This window comes from Salarias fasciatus, chromosome 23 (genome assembly GCF_902148845.1).
Source record: "Salarias fasciatus chromosome 23, fSalaFa1.1, whole genome shotgun sequence".
NCBI classification, from domain to species: Eukaryota; Metazoa; Chordata; class Actinopteri; order Blenniiformes; family Blenniidae; genus Salarias; species Salarias fasciatus.
In genome coordinates this window covers 5499845-5521349 of record NC_043766.1, presented here as the reverse complement: position 1 = coordinate 5521349, position 21505 = coordinate 5499845, and the positions used below count along the sequence as shown (strand labels likewise).

General features: G+C 43.1%; 1 protein-coding gene across 2 annotated transcripts in view; it reads left to right on the top strand.

The window, feature by feature from the left end:
* Positions 1–21505, top strand: part of palld (palladin, cytoskeletal associated protein) — a 61519-nt gene that overhangs the window by 9042 nt on the left and 30972 nt on the right. Inside the window, exons 1-5 of one of the 2 annotated variants that reach the window (XM_030083436.1) lie at positions 12174–12251; positions 19107–19282; positions 20009–20075; positions 20726–20843; positions 20943–21005. In XM_030083436.1, coding sequence (XP_029939296.1) covers positions 20068–20075; positions 20726–20843; positions 20943–21005 — 189 coding nt within the window. In that variant the 5' untranslated portion in view covers positions 12174–12251; positions 19107–19282; positions 20009–20067. Of the gene's footprint in view, positions 1–12173; positions 12252–19106; positions 19283–20008; positions 20076–20725; positions 20844–20942; positions 21006–21505 lie in introns of those variants that run through there. The other variant, XM_030083435.1, reaches the window with a different exon arrangement.

The window sequence follows — 21505 nt, the reverse complement described above, 5'->3', positions numbered from 1 at the left end:
CCTGAGCGTGGCTAAAGAGCAGGACTCAGGTTCAGCTGTGTTTGCCAGTGCAGGAGCACAACAACAAAGGTAAGGATCCTAACGTAATGTAGACCCTGGTTTTCTCTTATTGCTGTTATAGATAAAGAGAAAACAAGATATTTGAGTGAGTTGTGGGTATGTGTGTGACCATTGCTGCCCTAATCTAGTGACCATATTCAGCAATTCACCATAAATAGGCAATTATCTCTTTATCTCACATCACCACCTTCTAACCAGATCTTTACCGATCTTTATGGATCTGGTCAAGTCCCTGCCCAGAACCAAACACACAACTTTGAGCTGATGTCTGATGAAAGCGCAGGCTTCAGTGAAATCCACTGTGTAGAGCTAACTTATCTGTGTCTGGCTTGGAAGCGACAGTGGGTCAGAGGATCAGAGGATTGCTGTGAATTTTGTGACTGTTTGTCATCTGCAGTCAAGGTCAAGGACCTCCTGCTCCAAGACGAGAAGGTGAGCAGGAAAAGTCTCACCTCGTCGGGTGAAACTTCACACTCTGTCTTCGGGCCAGCGGAGAGCCGGGGCCATCGCTGTGGCTTTTAGACAGGGCAGCTCCATTCGTCTCGACTGTCATTAACACAATTGTGAAGAAACCAACTGTCGTGCATCTGTCTGAGTGTCTGACGGCGTATTTCTCATTGTGTGCACGCACGTGGTCGGAGGTCCAGATCAGACCTGAGGGTGGCAGCGCTAGCAATGTGGGACGTACATGTGGTCTTCTGAGTGGCGATGTAAGTCACAGGAGTGCTGCTTTGTCTATTTACGATTGTCTAAAAAAGCTCCGTGGCAGCCTGCAGTTCACGAGCTTTTAGTTGTACTCGCCTCCGAACACACGTGTAACACACAGCCACCAGCACGGTTGAGTTATCAGCATGGTGAGAACCCGACAATACGTCAAACTGACAGTCTCACATTGACTCGCTAAGTCTCCATACAGTATCAATAGTTAAAGTCCCACCTCTTGAGATGTTTTCACGTGTCAGGAATGTTAAGTTTCTCTCAAGCACTTCCCCATGTAGTATAAAGTTAGGGCCTAATACATCTCTCAGCCTCTCCAGGCTGGCTCATTATTTGGAGCTCTGATATGAAATTACATCATGCTTGCAAAAATTCTCTCGAAAGGCAGGTATAAAAATACCAGTTTTTTTCTTTTTCCACTACCCCTGCAGAGATCAAATGAGTCCACGAGGGAGAATTTAAAATTACTGCTTTCTTGAAACAGGCCAAACAGTCAGCATTACAGGCGGGCTACGTCATGAGTCAGCAGTGGGTCATCTGCTATGACCAAATACAGAGTCTGTTCCACTAAATGTAGGAGGAAGGGCTACTGTAAACTGCTAGCTGGTGTGGTAACTTTTCCAACAACAGGCTGGTTATTGTGCAAAAAAGTCAGTGTTGAGCCAAAGAGTTTGCAAAAAAAATTAAAAAAAAAAAAGCATGAAAGGGAAGTCCGAATCAAAAGTGTGATCACACAGGAAATGACTTCATACTGTGCTTTCAGTCTTGCTTAATTGTGAATGATAATGACACATCTAAGAGCTGTTTAAAATGAATTGAAATCGGACTGAAGTGGTCCAAATAGACAGACATGTTCTTCACAGTGCCAGCAGCACTGATGCACTATAGAATAAAATAAAATAAAGTCATAAGAGGTTAGACAAATTAAATGACAGCATCCTATCACTGAGAGAAGATGCTGTACAGTGGAAGCAGCGAGCTTCCATGATTGAGAGGAGTCCGTCCAAGGCCCGTCGCTCACACGCAGATGTTCTGTCCAGTTCTGTCTCCACAACAGAGCCTGCCTTCCTCACTAGTCTGTCCACATGCATGTCGTCCTTCTTAATTCTGCCTCCCTCCAACACACTGCCACACAGAAGAGAGCGCTCGCTGGGACAGAATGATTGAACATCTGCAGCAGCTTTTTGCAGATGTTGAAGGACGCCAGCCTTCTGAGGAAGTCCAGCCGGCTCTGTGCTTTCCTGCTCAGAACATCTGTGCTGGCCGTCCCGTCCAGTCCGGTCTGTCATGCAGGCGTACTCGCGGTGTAAGTCTGTGCACTGTCAGCACAGCCTCCATTGACGATGACAGGCTCCGGTTGTGGCCACGACCTCCTGAAATCAGCCGCCATCTCTTTAGTCTTGGTGGTGCTGAGGCGCAAGTAGTTGGAGTCACACCATGTGATAAAGACTTGGGTCAGTTTCCTGTACTCCTCCTGTCTGCTCTTTGTGCAGCCCTGTGTCATCCATCAGCCTTTGCGTGAGGCAGGACTCAGACTTGTATTTTAAGCGTACAGGGTGAACAGGACTCACAGTCCCCTGCTTCGCTCCCGCGCTGCTGACCTTCGTGTCAGACCTGCAGTAACTCAGTCACACATACTGAGGTCAGGTAGTCCTTAATACATCCGTACCTGTTAATTTGTGTCTGAGCAGCAGAGGCTGGACCGTTAAAGGTGCAGGAGAACTTCAGAAATGTGATTCTCAGAGCACCACTGCCCCTATCTAGGTGTAAGAGACAATGGATGTAGCATGCGGTCAATGGCATCGTCCTCCTCCTCCTGATGTACCCTACTCCTTCAGTTGGTGTAGCAGCAGTCACTCCTTGATCTTCATCACATGTGGCGTCAGGTTGATTGTCGCTCACCATTCAGCCCTTCAGGTCCTGGTTTCTTTGGGATTGGAATGAGGCCGGAAGTTTTCCACAGCTGAGGGATCCTCCGCTGTTCGAGCTCATGTTGAAGATGCATTGTAGGATTACTGTAAAACGTAACACGACCCCGATGCCAAAACTGAGGCCCCAGAGGATCTTGTCCAGCCAGCAGGATTCACTCCCATGCCAAGTGTAGGAAGAGAGGATAATAACTCAATATTTTCAGTAAAAGTAACTGCTGTTTCTAATTTGTAAGCTGCTTGATTTGATCTAATTTGATTGCTCTGTTTCAGTAAGAGTAGCTGCCATAAAACAACAACGAGATCCAGATCCAAACAGCAAAGTGATCTTAGCATCAAAGACGTACCGCGAGGGTGAATTTATGAAAACATGCAGGTTGAAAGATGCAGTAACTGGTGAAGGACGTTTTTTATTTAGGCCTTTAACAAACCTTTGCAACATAGAAGGCATCTTTTAAATGGCACAATGTTGCAATTGCATTTCTTACAATAACAACGATAAAATTTCACCCGATTTTTACGGTTTTGTGAAATATCAATTTATTAAATGTTAAGTTTTTCCTAATGTAGATTTTTCAAGTCTTTGCAATTTAACAAGGAAAACTGTAGTTGCAATTATAGGAAGTTTTTTTTTTTTTTTTTTTTTTTTTTTTTTTAAGTTTTTTTAGTGGCCAGGAGCCCATCGGAATTTAAATTAGGATGCGAGTGGCCTCTGAACTACAATGGCTTTGACTTCCCAGATCTTAATCAATGATTTTTTTTATAAGTTTAGATGTGTGGACTCATTGAGGTTCTAGAAAACCTTAGGAGCAGCACTGTGATAAAAACAAAACTAATCATATGGTTAGCACACTTCAGGTGTGGTCGTTCAAACTTTTTTTTTTATTTGCTGAGATATACAAGCTAATTTTTTTTCCTGTTTTTCACCAATTTGTTCGCTAAAGACAAACCTTATTCAGACTTATTGAAGCATCGTGTGATGCCACGAAGCCTTATGCATTGCAGAAGCAGGTAAATCACAAATCTGCGACGCTGGTCTATAATAAAAACGAAAACAGTTTTACAAGTTACACTGAAGCTGGTCGAATTTGTTTGTGAATTCTCCATTTCTGCCACTGGTATTCACAACCTTGACCGTGGTAATAAGTCAGTGCCACACTAAACTGTTCGTTAGGAAGGGGTTAAGATGAGACATGAGAGTAGAATGGAAATTAGATTTTGTTGGGAGTTATATAAGTAGATCACTGACAGTTGAAGAAGCGGAATACCAGATTTAATATGAAGCATGTCTGTTGTAGACAATGGCAGCAGTCATGCACGGCAGGAGGATGTAATCCAAAACCAGCTGAACAGGAGGATGGGCAGAGGACACTCCATAAATCTGAGCTCTGTATGAACGACTCTCCTCCTGTAGTGTCAGCAGGCCTGTTTGACCTCATCCGTAAACACGCGCACACTCACCGTGATCATTAGCTCGGTCCGTCAACACAAGCATGGCCAGTGACACGTGAACGACCGGCGAAGCCGCCATCATTCACAGATCACAGCTGCTCAGATTACCGAGGCCTCACACCAAATCCTTCACTATCTCCTGCAGCCAAGCACCAGGTACGACTCAGGAAAAGGGGCTTAGGAGACAAAATCGATCTGCCAGAAGCAGGATCCTCAGTTTTCTGCCCAGACGCTGGAGTCACGTCTGTCTGTGCAAGCGGTTCAGGTCTGTAGTTTCGAGTCATTCGGGCCTCGGGGTTTGTTCCACAGCTGGGCTGTGAACAGTGAGCACCAGGCCTGCATTCCTCTGTTCACCTGCTAAATGACTCTCTGCTATTCATCATGCTTGATAAGGTATGGCCATTAGATTCAGCTTACGGTAATCTGCCTTTTGATGGGATATTTCAGGCTGTTATTTTTCCTGGATGCTGGATTCCTGCGTGGCTGCCAGAGAACGGCGTTTGAAGTGGAGCCCGATTCAATTATGTGCCTCCGACAATATCGAGGTGGTGGAATTTAGTGTGCGCTTTTTGTGTGTCTCAAGTGTTACGATCTGTACACGTACTGGGGCATGTATTGTCCACTGGAGTGTGTTGTGTGAAAACCAGAGTCTGTGTGGGGATGCTTGTTTTACAGCCAGACGAGGGGTCAAATGGGACTCATAAAAACAAGCTCGAGTCTTCCTTCCCATGTACGTGTGACAGGATAACAGCTGTGTGAATGTTAAACTGTCATACGCACATACCCGAGATATGCATCTTGGTTCCTTCGCCTTTCCATTATTGTCTTTTGTGCTTCGCTTAAATAAAATATCCCGACTTTTCCACACTTTCAGTTGAGCGTCGAAGCCCCCTGATGTAAAGGGGCGCAGCAGCTACGGCGGGGGTCTGCAGGATCCGGTGTCCTGTGAGGGGCAGGGGAGGCAGGAGAAACGGCGATGTTTAATGTTCGGACCATGTGTGTTTGATGGGAGCTCTGACTGAAGTTCATAAATTTGAAAGGGAGATGTGAGGGTTGCAGGGTTCAGCCTCTGACTGCCACAGCGAAGTCTGCTGCCTCTCTTGGCATTTGTTTCCTTTGGCAACATTTTGTTTGCAGGGAATTGAGTGTGATTTCATCCTTCTCGTTTCTCAACACAAGTCCCTCTGTTCACATAGGCTCACTAAAACATCCAGACCCAACTTGTCCTATATTACATTATTTGTTTAACAAACACTTTTCAATGCCAAAGATGACGCACTCGCTCGTGTTCATGACTTTTTTTTTTTTCAAGCATATGTTTTATTCCCTCAAAATCTAAAAAAGATTCATTGCAAATAAAACAAAAGAACTTTAGCTGAACAGGAGAAAGGTTCAGAGCAAGTTAAACTTATAAACTACTTCACACATTGTGTTTTCTCAGGTCAAAGACAAATTACCACTTTAAAAAGTCACACATTTTCTCTTTTGGTTTTTCTAATATTGTCCAAGCAAAAGTGTTAGTGTATAACACATATTTTGGTCAAAGATAGCAAAAATGGTTTTAAGGTACACTAACAACAAACTTCACAACATGTATGTGGCGTCTTTATCTCTGTTCTTCCAGCAAAGTGTCTAATTTCCCTTTTTCAGGAGTTTATCCATCTGAACATTGTAAAAAAAACTGATGGATTGATTGTATAAAAGTATGGCTACGAATATATTTGAGTGTAACTAGCCTGTGCTTGCTGTGATAACCTAATGTTCTTCATGGCCTGTGCAGTGTTGTTACGCCCCATGTTCACAGGGTTCAGCTGCACGTTTCAAAAGTCTCTGAAAGAGTATTTACTTTTAAATTGTATGACTTTATACAACAGCTTGTACAGAACAGTCTGATTGGATGAGAGTTGCTCCGTATGAGTGTTGATATTCAGTAAGACAGCAGTGGGACGCTTCACATCTGTATCGCTCCAACCCACAGCTGTTTCTAATGTCCGTAATGACGCTAATAACAACAACTCTGCCTCGCTAACAACACGAATGACACCACTGCTTCTTCATCCTCTTCTTTTTTAACTGTGGTTACACAAATAGAAACATACAAATAAATGTGCCGGATTCACAGGAGCAGAATAAACAGCATTGTAGAAATGCAGTAACAAAGAGACGTTTGTGTTTTCTGGCAACAATGACTTTGTGGTTGAGCTGCGATCATGCTTGTGTTGGCGAAGTCATAAAAGAAATTATAAATTGATAGTTTTATTTTTGTTACTGTCAACTTATGAATGGTCCGAGTGTAACTGTTCAGCAAAAGCAGTATGAAAGAGAGAGTGTGTGCTTGTGTTGGACGTTAGCACGGTTGTAATTATGTTTTACGACTGAATCATAGCAGCCGTGCTGATATTCAGTGGGACGACGCGCTCTTAATCAGGCTGCTACTTATGAACAAGAACAGTGTTTGGGAAAAAAAAAAACCACTGCTTTTTTTTTTGTTTCAAAAGAACAAGTAATTTAGTATTTGCAATTTTGCATCGTTAATATTTTTCAAACAGCATGAGTTGTCATCTGCTAAATTTCAGCTATAGAACTGAAAACAGTGACAAACACTTAACTCCTTTCTCATATCTGAACTGAAATGTCTGAAGTTTTTTGTTCTTTTCTTTTTTTTTTTTTTTTTTAATAAATGCCGTGGTTTTGGTACATTTAAGAGACCTATGCTTGAAGCATAGTGGTACATCAACCACTTCAAGTTGAAACATTTCCACTCGACTCCTTCAGCACTGAATTATGTTTAATCACATGTAATGTCTCTGAGTTTTCAACCACACATTTTAAGCACAATAAATGAAATATGTGAAGGGACTAGGGTTAGAGTTGTCATATATTTAATAATGTGGCTCACAGCAATATTTTTGAAATTGTAATTGTAATTTTGCATAATTTATATAATAGCAAAAATATATGTTTGCAGAAAGCCAAATTTGACTCATTTTATAAAACAGGGTGCAGCTGAATAGACACTTCAAGAATATTCTTCGGTACTAATTTCTCTGACAATTTTTTTTTTTTTTTTAATTAAATATGTAAAACAATTCATCTTAAAGAAGAAAAACCCTCAGAAAACAGTCAAATTTCACCACAGTATGCATTGGGTATGTTGTCCCTGGAAACATTATTTGCACTGGAGAACATTTGAAGCATTTATTCACAATCTTCAGTCACTATGTCAGATTGTAAATGCAGCTGAATTAAGAGGCTGTGCTGCAGCACTCAGGTCATTTTGAGGTGATTATTTTGCATCGATGCACCGGGTTCATGCTCCATTAACTTCCTGAAACTTTTAGCTTCTACAAACTTGCGTCTGATGAGTTGCTTTCTGTCCTCAGGCCAGGCTTCATAAGAGCTTAACCAAGTAGACAGCATCAAACTGGCGTGAGATGAGCGATCTGTTGCTGCGAGCAGAACCTGCACACTACCTTATTTGCATTTTCTATATTGAAATACTGACATTTTGTTCTGGATTGGAATGAAGATGTCTGTTCAGTTTTCCACCACGCTGTTGAACCCTGTGGAGGGGAACTGCCGTCGTCAGCTCTGTAGCCTTAACGAGTGGAGGGAGTGACGGGGTGGACATTTCAACTCTTAACCACCACCAGTTAATTATCTATATTTTGAATTTCATTGTTTTCAAACTTGGTGGAACCATTTTAAAAGATGCTTCCACCGACTGGATGCAATTTTTCTATTTTCATTTCAAAATGGCTGTCATAGTCTTCACAATGCGTGATCATGTGTTGTTGTACAGCTTCTTGTTTTTATACTGGAAATTGATAGATTTTTTTCCCCCCCAAAAAATCAGGTCACTGGGATTTCCTATAAATGTTTGGCAGTTCAGACCTTTTCAAAACACCTGACAAATTGGATGTTTGTGATATTTTAAAGAGTTTAAGGTCAAGTTTGAATTGAAAGGACCACAAAAGGACATGAGACACTTTTTAATAGCACAACAGAAAAATTCCACAAAACAATCCAAATGCATATAAAGGATTTTGAATATTTACTTCATCAGTGGTCACTGCAGTTTTCAGCTGCCCATGCCAGGGCCTGATCAGTGGTGACCTCCGAGCAGTGGGATTTTAACTGGCAAACGCTCCCTGACAAGCTGGCTTCTTTGAAATCTAGGCTCAACACTGGCACTAGAGAAATTTAACTCACTCAAATGTCTGTTTATGCATCTTACTTACAGTGGTGCAACGGGGGTTTCAGAGGCACTCGAGCTCTAGTTAGTCACAAAGCAGTGATGGATACTCACAACCGAAATGCTTCACAACGCTCTGTGTTGTTTACAAATAGCTTTAGGCGGTGATAACCAGCCTAAAGTGTTTACACCCCCACAGCTACTTTTTTCAGGAATTACACCATCTAGTTGCAGGGTGTCTCTGTGTTTACGGCTTTCAAATGAGCATCCAGTTTGTGAAGAAGGCTTTGTGAAGCGTGCTTCCCTTACCTCCGCCCTCCTGAGCTCGAGATGGGCTCAGAATTGGCTTCAGAACTAAAGATATTAAATATTCTGTGGAGCTGGACTGTATTACTCACCCACACACCCGGAGAGCTGGTCCGACTGTACTGGAAACAGCTGTTTTTGTGTATTTGCATGTTTGTGGCAAAGGTCGTGGGTGGCTACCATTGTGTGTATGCGTGTGTGTGTGTTGGGGGGGTGTGTGTGTGTGTGTGTGTGTGTGTGTGTGTGTCATGCATGCACATTTGTTTTTCTCTCATGTATCCACTTGTCTAAAGCCACAGATGATCCACATGAAAACTTTCCCGATCCAGAAATTGCACCCGATTTGAGCAATTAACAGGATAATAGCTGCAACAGTGCAGACAAACGTTCTTTATATAGATAACTGCTGTTGGGGAGATTTGACTGTGCAGCAGGTGAGTCAGGGCAAAGCAGCGTGTGGCCACAGAGCCGCTTGGTGTGGCTCAGCTATTACATTAACTACGTTTAATTGTCGTTCCCAGAAAATTATGATCCATACCTAAAATTATTCGACTGTTGTGTACTTTGTCATCAGCTGGAATTACTCAGCGCCACAAAGATTACTGCTTGTGGGTATTGAAGAACTTAGAAATGTGTAGCTCGATGGATTTCATAAGAACGCCAACATGGGTGGAGGCCCAAACTTCACGTGATTGTCTCCCTGAAAGTTTCCTCAGTTCGCACACCACAATTAAAGTCACTTGTAGTTTTGTCAAAGTGCCAGAAACTTCAACAAGAGAGGGCCAATTAGACATGTGATCGTATTAGAAAGCATTCTCTTTAGTGGAGCCTTGGTGGTGGTGTTCAAATAAGCGAGTACACGTATTTCATGTGGCTGATAGGTTTGGTTTTGGGCTCTTCTGGATGCTGTTTGTGAGGATTTATTCGACAGCTGGGGAGATGTGCGCTCATTGCAGCCTGACATCATGAGAGGACGGAGCTTCTGTTTGTGTTGGTGTGACAGAAGTTGTCATGACAACAGGCGCCCTTTTTCTGTAATGTCAACTGACCCTTGGAAAACCTTTTGAACAGAGGAGAAGCGCTGTGTGTCCAGTTTGACGTGAAGTCACTTTCCGGTTGTGCAAATGCGCTAAAATGATTATTCGAAACAAACATTTCCATTTAAAACTTGTGACCATCTTCTGATACTGTGCCTATCCCATATCCACTTAACTTCTAACTCTTTTTTCAATCTATCAAATTTAAACAAAGTTTTCCAGATGTGGTTCAAATGATAGAAGCCAGTGTAAAAAAAAGAAGAAGAAGTCAGTGTTCAACTTCTGTCGCTGACACTGTCTATTTGGTGTTATCTTTCAGTTATATAACAATGTGTGGTTCTCAGGGAAATGTGAATTCCTTTAAGCCTAACAAGAAATTTAAGACAATTTTGACATATTTCACTGATACTGCTGATTTCTTTGTGTCAAAGTACACGTATCTGCAATCAAACTCAGCTGCACATGATCTATTGAGACACTTCATTGAAAAGGAACACAGTGGAACTGATCACGTGTTCAGAGGTAAACTGCAGTTCCATCTCATATTTTCTTTACTTAAGAGCTTTAAGAGGTAGAGCAGTTATGAAATTGTAAAGGTTATTACTTTATAGAGGGATGTATTCCAGATTCAAACCTACAGGGTAATGATACATTTCTGGGTGTGGTTTGCATGTTCTTTCTTCTCATGTATATTTTTTTTAAATTATTTATTTTGCGAGTGTGCATGTGCTCTTGTGTTTCTACGCATGTTGTCACTTTGGTAACGCTCGCTGTATAATGGGTACTGCCTTCTTCGGAATCACATGCATCAGACGCGCGATGCTGTTGTATAAGAAAGCGTATCCTTGGGATGTCGGTGCTATCGCGTGAATGCATTTGCATTTGGGACGGCAGTACGGATGTCTGTTCACCTGGGCCTGTTTTCATACCACTAAAGTCAGCATGCTGCTTCAAGGTTATTTTGTTGACTCGAGTTTGGATAATTGTTCCCATCTGCACACATGGTTTCCTTTTTTTTGAGGACGAAACTAAAGAGACTAAAGTGGTGGGCCTGGGAGGGCTGCTGACAGTTGTTCATTAGTTAATGGGAACATCCAGAGGGGTTGTTAAAAAGTCAGTCTCTTCTCATTCCACATTTTATGGTTACTTGGGCAAATTGCACTGCTTTTAGTGTTGTTATTGCAAGTTTCTTCACAAACCAGCATACTCTGAAGAAAAGAAAAAAATCTAATCTTGATCCACAGTCATCAGGTGTGAGTTGATTTTGTGTTGTATTGTCAAATGTCCTACATGGACACACAAAGGGTTGACCCCTCTTGGTAACAAGCACCACAAATAATCCCACCTGCCACAGCCCAGCAGCAGCCTCCCGGGGTCCCCACCGCCTGCGACCAAAATATCAGGAGTTGTGCCCAAGCGGAGGAGAGCCCCCGCAGAGTGAAACACACCGCACCCTCTCATTCTGCGGCGCACTGTGCATCACTCGCTCACCCTCCGGCTCCAAACAAACCGCACCACATTTATGTCTGCTGAGCTTATTCAGTTTCAAGTTAAGAGTGTTTTAGGTTATTATAGTCTCTTTTTGAGCGTGTGCGTGTGTGTGCGTGTGTGTGTGTGTGTGTGTGTGAGTGAAACATGACATACACTCACAGTAGCCACAACCATCTGTCTGGTGCTTGCCAGGTGCTGCCAACTCAAAGCGGTCTATTTAGATCCTGACTTATTCTGCTATTTTTGTTCAGGTCTAACTGGGCTTTTTTTAAAGTGCCCTACATAGTTCTGGCATGTGAGGTTTATTAAGTAAGGGCCGGCATGTTTGCGGCCCTTTCTTTTTTCGGGTCCGATGCGGTGTACGTACCGAGGCGCCGTCATCTCTCATGTTAATGCCGTCGCAGATCAGAGCTCCAGAGGTTTCCATGGAGACGGGGTCACCTGGCTCAGGGCCCAGGTCCCGCTGTGGTGTTTTTGATGGTCAGCAGACTGTGGCCAGGAACTGTGTAGGAGCAAAAGAAAAAACCCAGTTATGGAGGCAGATTTCACAAACCGCAATAAGTTTCTTAAAAAAAAATAAACAAAAAAAGCCTGCTGGTTCACCTGTTGTGTTTGTGAACCCAGGTTTACTTGCTTACAGTCAGATTGACAAGTTCAGGTGGGTTTTAGGCTTGTTCTCGGAGGAGAAGTGCTCAGATGCATTTCAGCCAACCCCTGGAATCGTATGAATGAACTTAGTGTGCGCAGCTCTGAAACAGTTTTTGTCTTGTAAATGAGTCTTAAATGTATTTTTTCCCCTGCTCTTCTGTCTTGTGTGGAATTTGGCAGCTCTTGGGTTGCTCCCTCCCTCCCTCCCTCCCTCCCTCCCAGCCTTCTGCTCAGTCTGAGCATTGTGTGTGTGTGCGTGTATGACTGCGTGACTCAGAGTGGCTGTCCTGGGGTGAGGGTGTCAGTGGCTCAGCGAGTGTCATGCTGTCAGGAGGACAAGCTCAGCGTGCTACTTCATATCAGGGGAGTCATCCGCTGCTTTGGTTTGTCTAACGGGGAACAAGCGCAGGAGTTCAGGTAAGATGCAGTTTGAGCTCCCATCTCGGTCACTGCTGCATATGCCGGTAAAATCAAGTGGAAGTGAAGCCTGTGTGGCGCGTCACTGTAGATGTATGACCAGGTTAGTCACACCTCATTGCCTGGGTAGATAACTGGCAGACACACGCTTAAAATATCATGGTCAGCTTCTCATTGAATCTAGCTCAGAAGCTGAATTAGTCATAAAATACTAAAATATAGTCAGAATTAGGTCCTGGCTCCTGTAGTGTAACTCCACTGAATAAAGATATTCATAGGTTACTGTGTTCTTTGTGAACTAAAGTGAGCTTACCTCAACCCACTATGAAATTCAGTGTGTTTGTGTGTGTGTTTGTGTGTGTGGAGGGGGCATCCCCCTTGAGAGCTGAGGTGTGTCCATTTGTAGCTCAGCTGCTGCACATGTCTGTCACTATTTTAGTTGTTTCTCCCTCTCTGCAGCACATGCGCACATGCTCCACTGAAGATATCGGCTTTTTAAATCCACTTAAGTTTCTACATTCGCAGTAGCAGCTAAAATAAGCCTGCTTGCTACGAGCAATGTGCGATTTACAAAGTGCTTTTGTGCTTGTAATGACTCCGTTTGCCATGTTGACACCGACATGGACTTGCTGGATGCGTCAGTGAGAGTCTATGACAGACTTTAAGTTCCTTGGGGTTTAAAACTGTTGGCTGTGGTCAGAGCTTCATTTGTCGTCTGCAGCTGTCTGCAGTCCGGAATATTCCAGTGAACTGTGACACTGGGTCCACAATTAATGGGCTCCATCATCGGACGCCTTCTGCTTCTGTAATAGGCTGGATTCCTGCATGAATCATCTTTGTTGAGGACGTTTGTGACAGCGTGCTGTTCAGTCACGTAGCAGGACGTTTCATTTCAGCTTCAAGTCAAATCTCAGGCTGTGGCGGAGTTTACTGATGAGTCCAGATGACAACCTTCAAAAACAATGGGCGGTCATGTGGAGCATTTGTATACATGTGGGGCTTTACTGAGATGAGAGGTTTTCAAACTTTAGGAGAATGAGCTTCCTCTTGCAGAACGTGAACCACATCGAGCCCCGCCAACGCTCACTCTGGACTTTGTTTTTCTCACAGTGAGAAATAAATTTGGATTGAAATCTTCTTTAAAAAATAAAGTAGCATAACAAAGTGTTGTGAGTGGCTCTTGGAACCAATATGCAGTGAAAAGATAAACTATTTTAGACTTTATCTGATGTAAAAGCTGAATAATATCAGGCCTGGTTATTCCCCAATATTCTGACCGATCACAATTACCAAAGATAAGGAATTAATAACTTTAGAAGTGGCTACGTTAGTCCATCAAATTGTTGCATGTTTGTAGATAGGGCTAAAGAAAAAAAAACCCATTATGTTCTATGTACAGAAAAGCTCAAAGTTTATGCAGACATTTTCCTACTATATATGCTGAAGTGCTGAAGAAATAACTTTTATTAGTTTTTGATTACATCCAAACCTGCTACAGCTGATGTTTGCTAAAGTCAGTATAGCCGACACAACTGCTGGACTTTCTCACACAAAGCTGTACTCAACTTTTATGTTATATTTAACATGTTTCAGTTTACTGAAAGCATGACTGGCATCAGCTTCGACAATAACATACAGACAAAAAAAAACACATTCAGAACAACATGAGCACTGATTTGTTGTTGTGTAAAATAATTGTTAAACTTATTACTGTGAATGAATGTCATGCTAAACCAAAACTAACAGTAATTATAACAAAAAACATCCGTCTTGTTTTATGTGCCATAGTAGGATTGAATATTGTTCGCTAGTTTCTTACTTGCCTGAAGTTGTTGTTGAGAAGATGATATATGTGTCTCTGAGCACTTTGAAATAGTTGCCTCGTGCAGCTAATGACAAACTGGAACTATTTACAATTGGGGCCTTAAAACACAAGCAGCTTATGATTGAGATTGACTTATTCAGGCTTATACAGGTGCAGAATTGTCAGGTGAATGATTTAGTGCTTCTGTCAGATATTTAATATCACTGTGTTTTGGATGTTACAGCAACACCCAAGGTTCAGTTGTGTGACCACTTGTGTTTCCTGAGAGACTCTCTAATGGCTAATATGTGCACGTTATTTTAGTATAGATGGTGTAAAAAAGCATGGTTTTGAGAACTATACACACCAAGTCCTGCCAGCAGTGATGGGATAGAAATGTAAAGGCTTGCTAACACAAACTGAAATCTGGGCCTGATGGCATTTTGTGAAACTCTCTGCTGGAACCGATGGTTTTCTTTACAAAATGTCATTGCAATTCATCAAAGTAAGAGAAATTGTGTTTAAATTTGCATCGACATGTCTACTGCGAAGCTACTTGCATATATAAAAACAATTACAGTTTTAATGTGCTGTGTTTTTAATGGTTGACAGGGAACCCTAACCTTTTTGAAAAAGACTTTGTTTCTGTTCTTCATTGAAATGTCCCATTCACTAAATACAATATGGTTTACCATTTGTTATCATGGAATATTGTTACACTCAGGTGTGTTGAACATTTGTCCCCGGTCAAGTTGCTGCAGACCTTCACAGAGCACTTCAGAGATGCATTCATGGATGTTTTCAGTCGCTGTCTATGGGAACCAGAAAACCTAATATTTCTTTTGGCTTTGCATAAATTAGCAGGTTAAGCTAACATTGCTTGCCCAAACTACAGTATGCGGCCAGCCCCCACTGACCTCTGTTGTAGTTTGTAATTAGGGATAAAGACAGCCCCGATGCCGCTCTTCTATCCAGCTGAACCGGAGTTGACTTCTGTGGTGGAAAAGCTTGAAACTCAACACTTGGAGCCAACCTGGAAGGAAAAAAGACACATGTCTAAGAAAGCAGTCTGCCCGGGTTTTACAACCCATATTGATCGCTAAATAGCTCATGGGTGTGTTTTTTGCAAGCTGGTCACTCCTACATCACGTCAAGGCCATTTCTGTGACTGAGCCCTCCTGCTTTCTTTATTTTCTCATTTCCCCTGGTTATCTGGCCTCCTTCAGCATAGAGTTTGTGGTGAAACTGCCTTTTGCTTCATAAAAGTTTCCATCAACAGCAGCAAATAACAACAGGGGTCAGACGAGGAGAGCGAGGCCTTCAGCAGCACGCACTCGTCGAGGCCGGGGCAGCAGGCTGTGGCTTGGCCCGTCTCAGGGAAGGCTGTCTTCACTAGTAGGGGGCGAGGTTAGCTCAGAAAGCCTCCAGTGATATCTGAGGCTTCATCTGGCCTCGATTGTCTCAAGTGAGATGTGTAAAATTGCTTTCAAACATGCTATTATTGTTCAGGGAACTGACGAGAGGCTGCTTGATGGTGCGGTGGGAGGCTTAATCACGTCTTGGCTGGATGAAGAGTTGAGGTGGTGCTCCCGCTGCCGATTCACTCTGCTATTTTGCGTGCATGTTCTGAATAGTTGAGTTTTATAATGGTATTGTGTAAAGAGGAAATGGGTGGTAAAGGTGCAACCTGCCAAGAATTTTTTTTTCCTCTTCCTACCTTCACACAGTATTCTCACAGCACCAAGTGCTATTCTAACACACCCTGCTTCTCCTCAAAATGGGCCTAGTGATGGTTGAGTTCTGTCTGCGCTGGCCACACTTGTACATGACTCAACAAAGTCCTCGTCTTCCCCCTAGCTGAGGAAAATGCTCCACGCTGTCCGGGCGCGCTGCCATATTCAGCACATTCCTCTGAAAAAGAGGGGATATTAAGTCAGCACTGATGTCTCAATGAGTTTACGCAGTGATTGTAAATAATGGTTGATCATTAAGGGTGATTAATAAGGGGTTTCTATTGTTCTGGAGTGGTTTATGCCCTTTGGGTGTTGTAGGCCGTGCCCACCAATCCTCTGCCCCCATCTGTGTTTTGTCAGATTGTGCACCCAAACAAATTTCCTTTTCCATTCCTTTTATTGAGTGGACGATCTGGGAGACCGGCAGTGCTCTGTGCCATATCAAGAGTGGAAAACTACTGAAAATGCTTGATTTTAAAGAGAAAACAGCCATGAACACTTGAATTGCAATTTCTATTTTTTGCACTTCACAAATGTTGCCTGTCAGGAAATGGCTGTTCTTTTTTTAGGCCACAGATTTAGGCTACTCCATTGGAAAACACAATCTCCTGCTGTTTGCTGGCTTTCCTTCACAGCAGTTATACACATGCACATAATACTTGCTTACAATACCTCCAGCAGCCTTAACATCCCCCATTATAAAACCCATAGTCATTAGTTTAATGATGTAATGTGTTACGTCAAGCCCCTTTCTTTCCTGAACGTGTTTAACACGACTCGCAAAACGTCCAGATAATTTTCCTGCACTGGAAGGGATTTGTAGGTCGCTGCCTGATGTGCATGTAAAGCATATGGCTGCAAAGTCTATCGTGAATCATTTTTGATTAATACGCCCGGTGACTTGAAAGCAAGTAACCAACAAAAGAAATCTGAGTATCCCGAGCGAATCCCCAGCAGACATGGCAGCCACCCAATCGAGTTGTTTTCCCTTTTCTGCGCCTGGTTGTAATCCAGAAAAATGGATTTCCAAACCACACAGACATATTGGTTTGCGCAGAAAATCAGCTTTTTGCAACGGCGGCTGTCAAATTGGAACCAGACAGTTTTGGCCGGTGTCACATTGTAGAGGTGCGCTGCGCCGTCTCAGCCTCTCTCCATCCGGCAAGGCTCTTCGCTGGGCTGTCTGGGTGCTGGAGGGCGGATGACTCCTGGCCTTCGCTGCTTGGAGGGTTTTTGACACACGGGAGGATAACAACTCCCAGCTCGTGCCACGAGCAGCTTTTCATTACTCCCGTTGCCTGCTCCTTATCGTTTGACGCACAGACGTCTGGCTGCACGGCGGAACCAGCCAGGCTTCCTTTGTTTCGCCTCATTGGGTGATAAGACAGAGGAAATACTTGGAGGAATCTATTGTGTGTAGGCTGGGTGTGAAAACACCAGTAGAGAAAGCAGAGACTCATGACCAGCTGTCACTGCCACTGACGGATCGCTCACTGCGATCCGTCGCAGTAATGACACAGCATATTATTTTTCCTGTCTGACCCGGCCTGACTCATGACTATTCGCTTCCCCTTCCTCTGCCTGCCATTCATTCACTCATTCATTCACTTTCTCTGCCCGGTTCCTGCTCCCACGCCCACTCTGTCAGGTGTAAATCCTCCGGTATGAAGCAGCCGTCTGGATATTTTGGCTGATTGATGACTTTCTGGAAAACGAGTCAGCCTGTGGCTTTGACTGACACGCCGCAGTGTATAAAATCGAGTGAAGGCGGGAATGTGCTCAGGTCGGGGCTTCAGATGGACAGAACAGCTGTTGCTCCAGCAGTTTGGGAATTCCTGCTCCTCCTCCACCCGTTAGTGCAAAGGTCAGGATTTGAACAGGGCCTCGTCTCCTAAAAGGCTGGCGATACAGTGTGTGTTGTGTGTCAGCGAAGGTTGAGGAACTTCTGAAACACCTCTGAGTGTTTTAGTTACCCTAAACCGTTCAGTGAGACATTATGAATCGAATGAAATTTAATCTACTCAAAAAAATGCTTCTGTGCTTTTGGGTCTAACCTTTAACTGTGTTGGGTCGCAGGGATACCATTCATACTCAAAAAGATAAAACTTTATGTGAAATTTCTGTCAAGACATGGACATGTAAATCCTTGCGTAATGAAGTCAAAAGAAAAAAAACAAATAGGTTTTGAAATGCTGAGTTTAAGGGTTATAGCTTGAAATGAGAAAGTCACATATTGGTCTACTTTGTGAAAAGGGGAGATTCACAAATAACATTGTGTGCATGAGCCTCTCACTGAAATAAGTTGAGAGTTTTCAGAATTTTTTCAGATGTCTCGATCATTTAAAAATCCAGAGATTCACCTTCTCTTTTGAGGTCGACTGAATTACTACAACTGAGATGTATCAGAGAGGCCAATCAAACATTTACTTTTATTCAAACTTTTCTTCACTTTTAGTTTGTAGTGCTATTGATTTATGAGTTCCTCTTTTGAAATAAGAAACATTCAAAACATAAAACTTTAGTTTTTGGTTGTTTTTTTTTACATTGGGGAGATATCTCTATATTGAAATCTCTTTTATTGTTCTGTATCCCTCTTTGTGGATGCAAGAGACGCAAATGCGGTAAACTAGAAAACTGAACCGATGGAGTTTGATGCTCGTCCGATCTCGTGTTCGGTCCTGTACTTGATGTGGTAGAAGGGTGCCGGGGCGGGGATCTGCTTTAATCACAATCCCGTGAAGAGAGATGAGACAGATTAAAGGGGCTGTGTCATCCAGTCTCTCCCTGCCATCCCTCGCGGGTCTCAGATCAGTGAACAGATCCTGAGCCAGCGAAGCACCAGGGAGGTGGAAGGAGACCCGGGCGCCCGTCCAGACACACAGGCCTCTGATTGGAAAGAAGGGAAGGGGGTGTTCCTGCTTCCCGTAACACGACGTCTCGTCAGGGCCTCGGGCTGAGCTGATGCCTGGCAGACATAACGACTCAGACATGCCCGGTGGTGGTGTGTGTGTGGTGTGTGTGTGAATGAGTAGTGATTAATGTGGAGTTGATTGGCAAGCCTCCATCATGTTTGGCAGAAATGTACTTAAGTTCATGTACGTGTGGAGAAGAATAATGGCTTTTCCTTGTCAGATTACAGTTTATTGCAAATTTCTCTCATGACTCCTTCTCCAGCTGGTCTATAATCAGTTTTTACTTTCACGGGAATATTTCATACAGCCTCAGTGTCGTTTTTCATGTGATTTTTACGTGAAACCATTTCTGTTACTCCCATGAAGTCCCAAGTGAATGTAAAGTGGGTGTTCCTTTCTCCGTCAGGTGGTTCTGTGAAGGGCGAGAGCTCCATAACTCTCCTGACATCCAGATCTGGAGGGATGGTGACCTGCACACGCTGGTGATCGCCGAAGCCTTTGAGGACGACACGGGACGCTACACCTGCGTGGCTTCCAACAGTCTGGGAGCTGACAACACCTCTGCTGAGGTCTACATCGAAGGTCAGGAGGAAAGCAACACATTCACCAATGTGGCATCCATTGGCTGCTGCATGGTACTGCTCCATCGAGCTAAATCACCCATAATTACACATAAAATTATGATCTTGTTTGAGGCATAAAAATCAAGCTGAACTCTTGTAATTCATTCATTCATTCGTTTTCCCAAAACGCCAGTCTATACTGAGGTTAACATGCCTATCCCAGCTGACAAACCCAGTATCACTGGTGATGATTAGCTTAAACCTGGAAATATCATAATGGCTTCATTAACAGGATTTGAATAACTGAAAGGACAGATCCTTCCAACAAACTAGTGCCGACAAAAAACTGAGCTAATAGAAGATTTCTTTGAGAATTTACTATGTAGTTCTGGACAGCTCCATTACAGGAATTAAAAAAGTAGATCTTTAAATTTTTTTTTCTTTTTTTACATGTCATTATTACAATTTTGTAGCAATCACTTTCTGCGTTTGTTGTGTTAAGGTTACATTTTGTTTATTTAAATGTATTTAGGCTCATCTCAGTGCAACTCAGCTCCATACTGAATGTACTAAAAGGACAAGAAACTGTATTTATTTTCTGTTCCACATCTATCTAAATTGCAGTGTGGATCTGAGTGTACAGGTGGCACTTTTCCCTTCTAATCTAACTCATCTCCTCCCTAAACAAACAACCCTAATCATACGGTAAATGTCGTCACTGCTTTTCTCTTTCTTGCCGCTGCAGGAGCTTCATCGTCGGACTCGGAGGGAGAAGGAGCAGCATCCAAGTCCAGATCAGGAACCATGCCTCAGTACGTGTGTTTTATGCATGACCTCTAATAACCATGTGAACTTGTAAACCTTGAACCCCCAAACAGGTTAACTGAGGCCTGCAGGAGCTAATGGGGTCTGCTGCCTGCACCCATTTAACTCAGGACTTACAAGACCCTTAAAGAGCCATAACCTTAACCTGCTATGAAGACTAACTAATAACAGGTGCAACAAGGACATTACCTTAAAAGTGAAGAAGATTGTCAGTCGCACCTATTTCCAAATTTTTAAAAAGATCTGCTACTTTACTTTCTTTAGTTTCTCTTGAAAAACTTTCACTCTTATCCTGGTGAAACAACACCATGTGATTTCTTACATTTCTCTCATACTGAAATAAATAATTTGCTTCTCTCCATCAGACAGTAAACACTCTGAGTGCTTCCTGGTCCTTTAATCATTTTTTCCTATTATTATCTGCTGGATAAATCTGCCTCCATCTGGATTGTTTCCTGATTTCTGTTTCCCTCTCTGTTTACACGTCGAGGCCAAAATTCACTGATATCATCTGAACAGCAGGAGAGGCAGTTTTCTTTCAAGCATCACGTTTTACCTAAAAGCAGGCACAGTCAAGAAGTTCCACCAGTCATTTGTTTGCATGCTGATTTTTGTTCTGCTTTTTTTTTTCCCCCAGAGTCCAGAAGAAAACTACTTCAATGTCCCTAACAATTCGCTCATCGTCTCCCAAAAACCCGGAGGTCCTTCCTCGCCGCTCCACTCTGGTCCAGTCCCTGTCTCAGCCCACACAGCGGGTGAGGACCTACAGCACACCGGAAAGCGGAGGCACACAAGCTGCTGAAGCACTTTTCAAACGTGGTTGTGTGTGTGTGTGTGTGTGTGTTGTCTTACAGATGCAGAGCCCAGTGTCGTCACTGTACGGAGTTGAGGTGTCAGGTCCTCCTTTATTCACCAAAGTGAGTGTGCAGACATACGACCTTGTCTCTGAAACTGTTGGTCTTGACACGTCGTGTCGTTATGTTGGGTTCTCGTGTTGAACATGTGTGGAAGTAACTCAGCTGATGAGGAAGCTCAGGCCGCAGACTGTTGAAGAGTTGGATTTATACTGAGTTTTCCTGAACTAATTTCACGTCATCTTGGATTTCCTCATAAGATTATCTGCTTTGGGAAAAAAAAGCCGTACAGATAATAAAGCCAGTGTCAAATAACTGGCATTTTACGCTACATATCAACAGACTCATGGCTGTTAAAGCCTTCTTGGAAGCTGGACAACCAGAAGACAGAATGCCTTTGAGAGAGATTAGAAGCGAATGGCCAGCAGCTGTAACATCCTTTTTTTAGAGAAAGGCTGAAATGAGAGAGCATAAAGTCGCAGTTTAAAATGAATTAGCATGAATTCTTTTGACAATATTTAACGAGGAGTTCACTTCCTGTGGGAATTAGGCTAAACCATTTG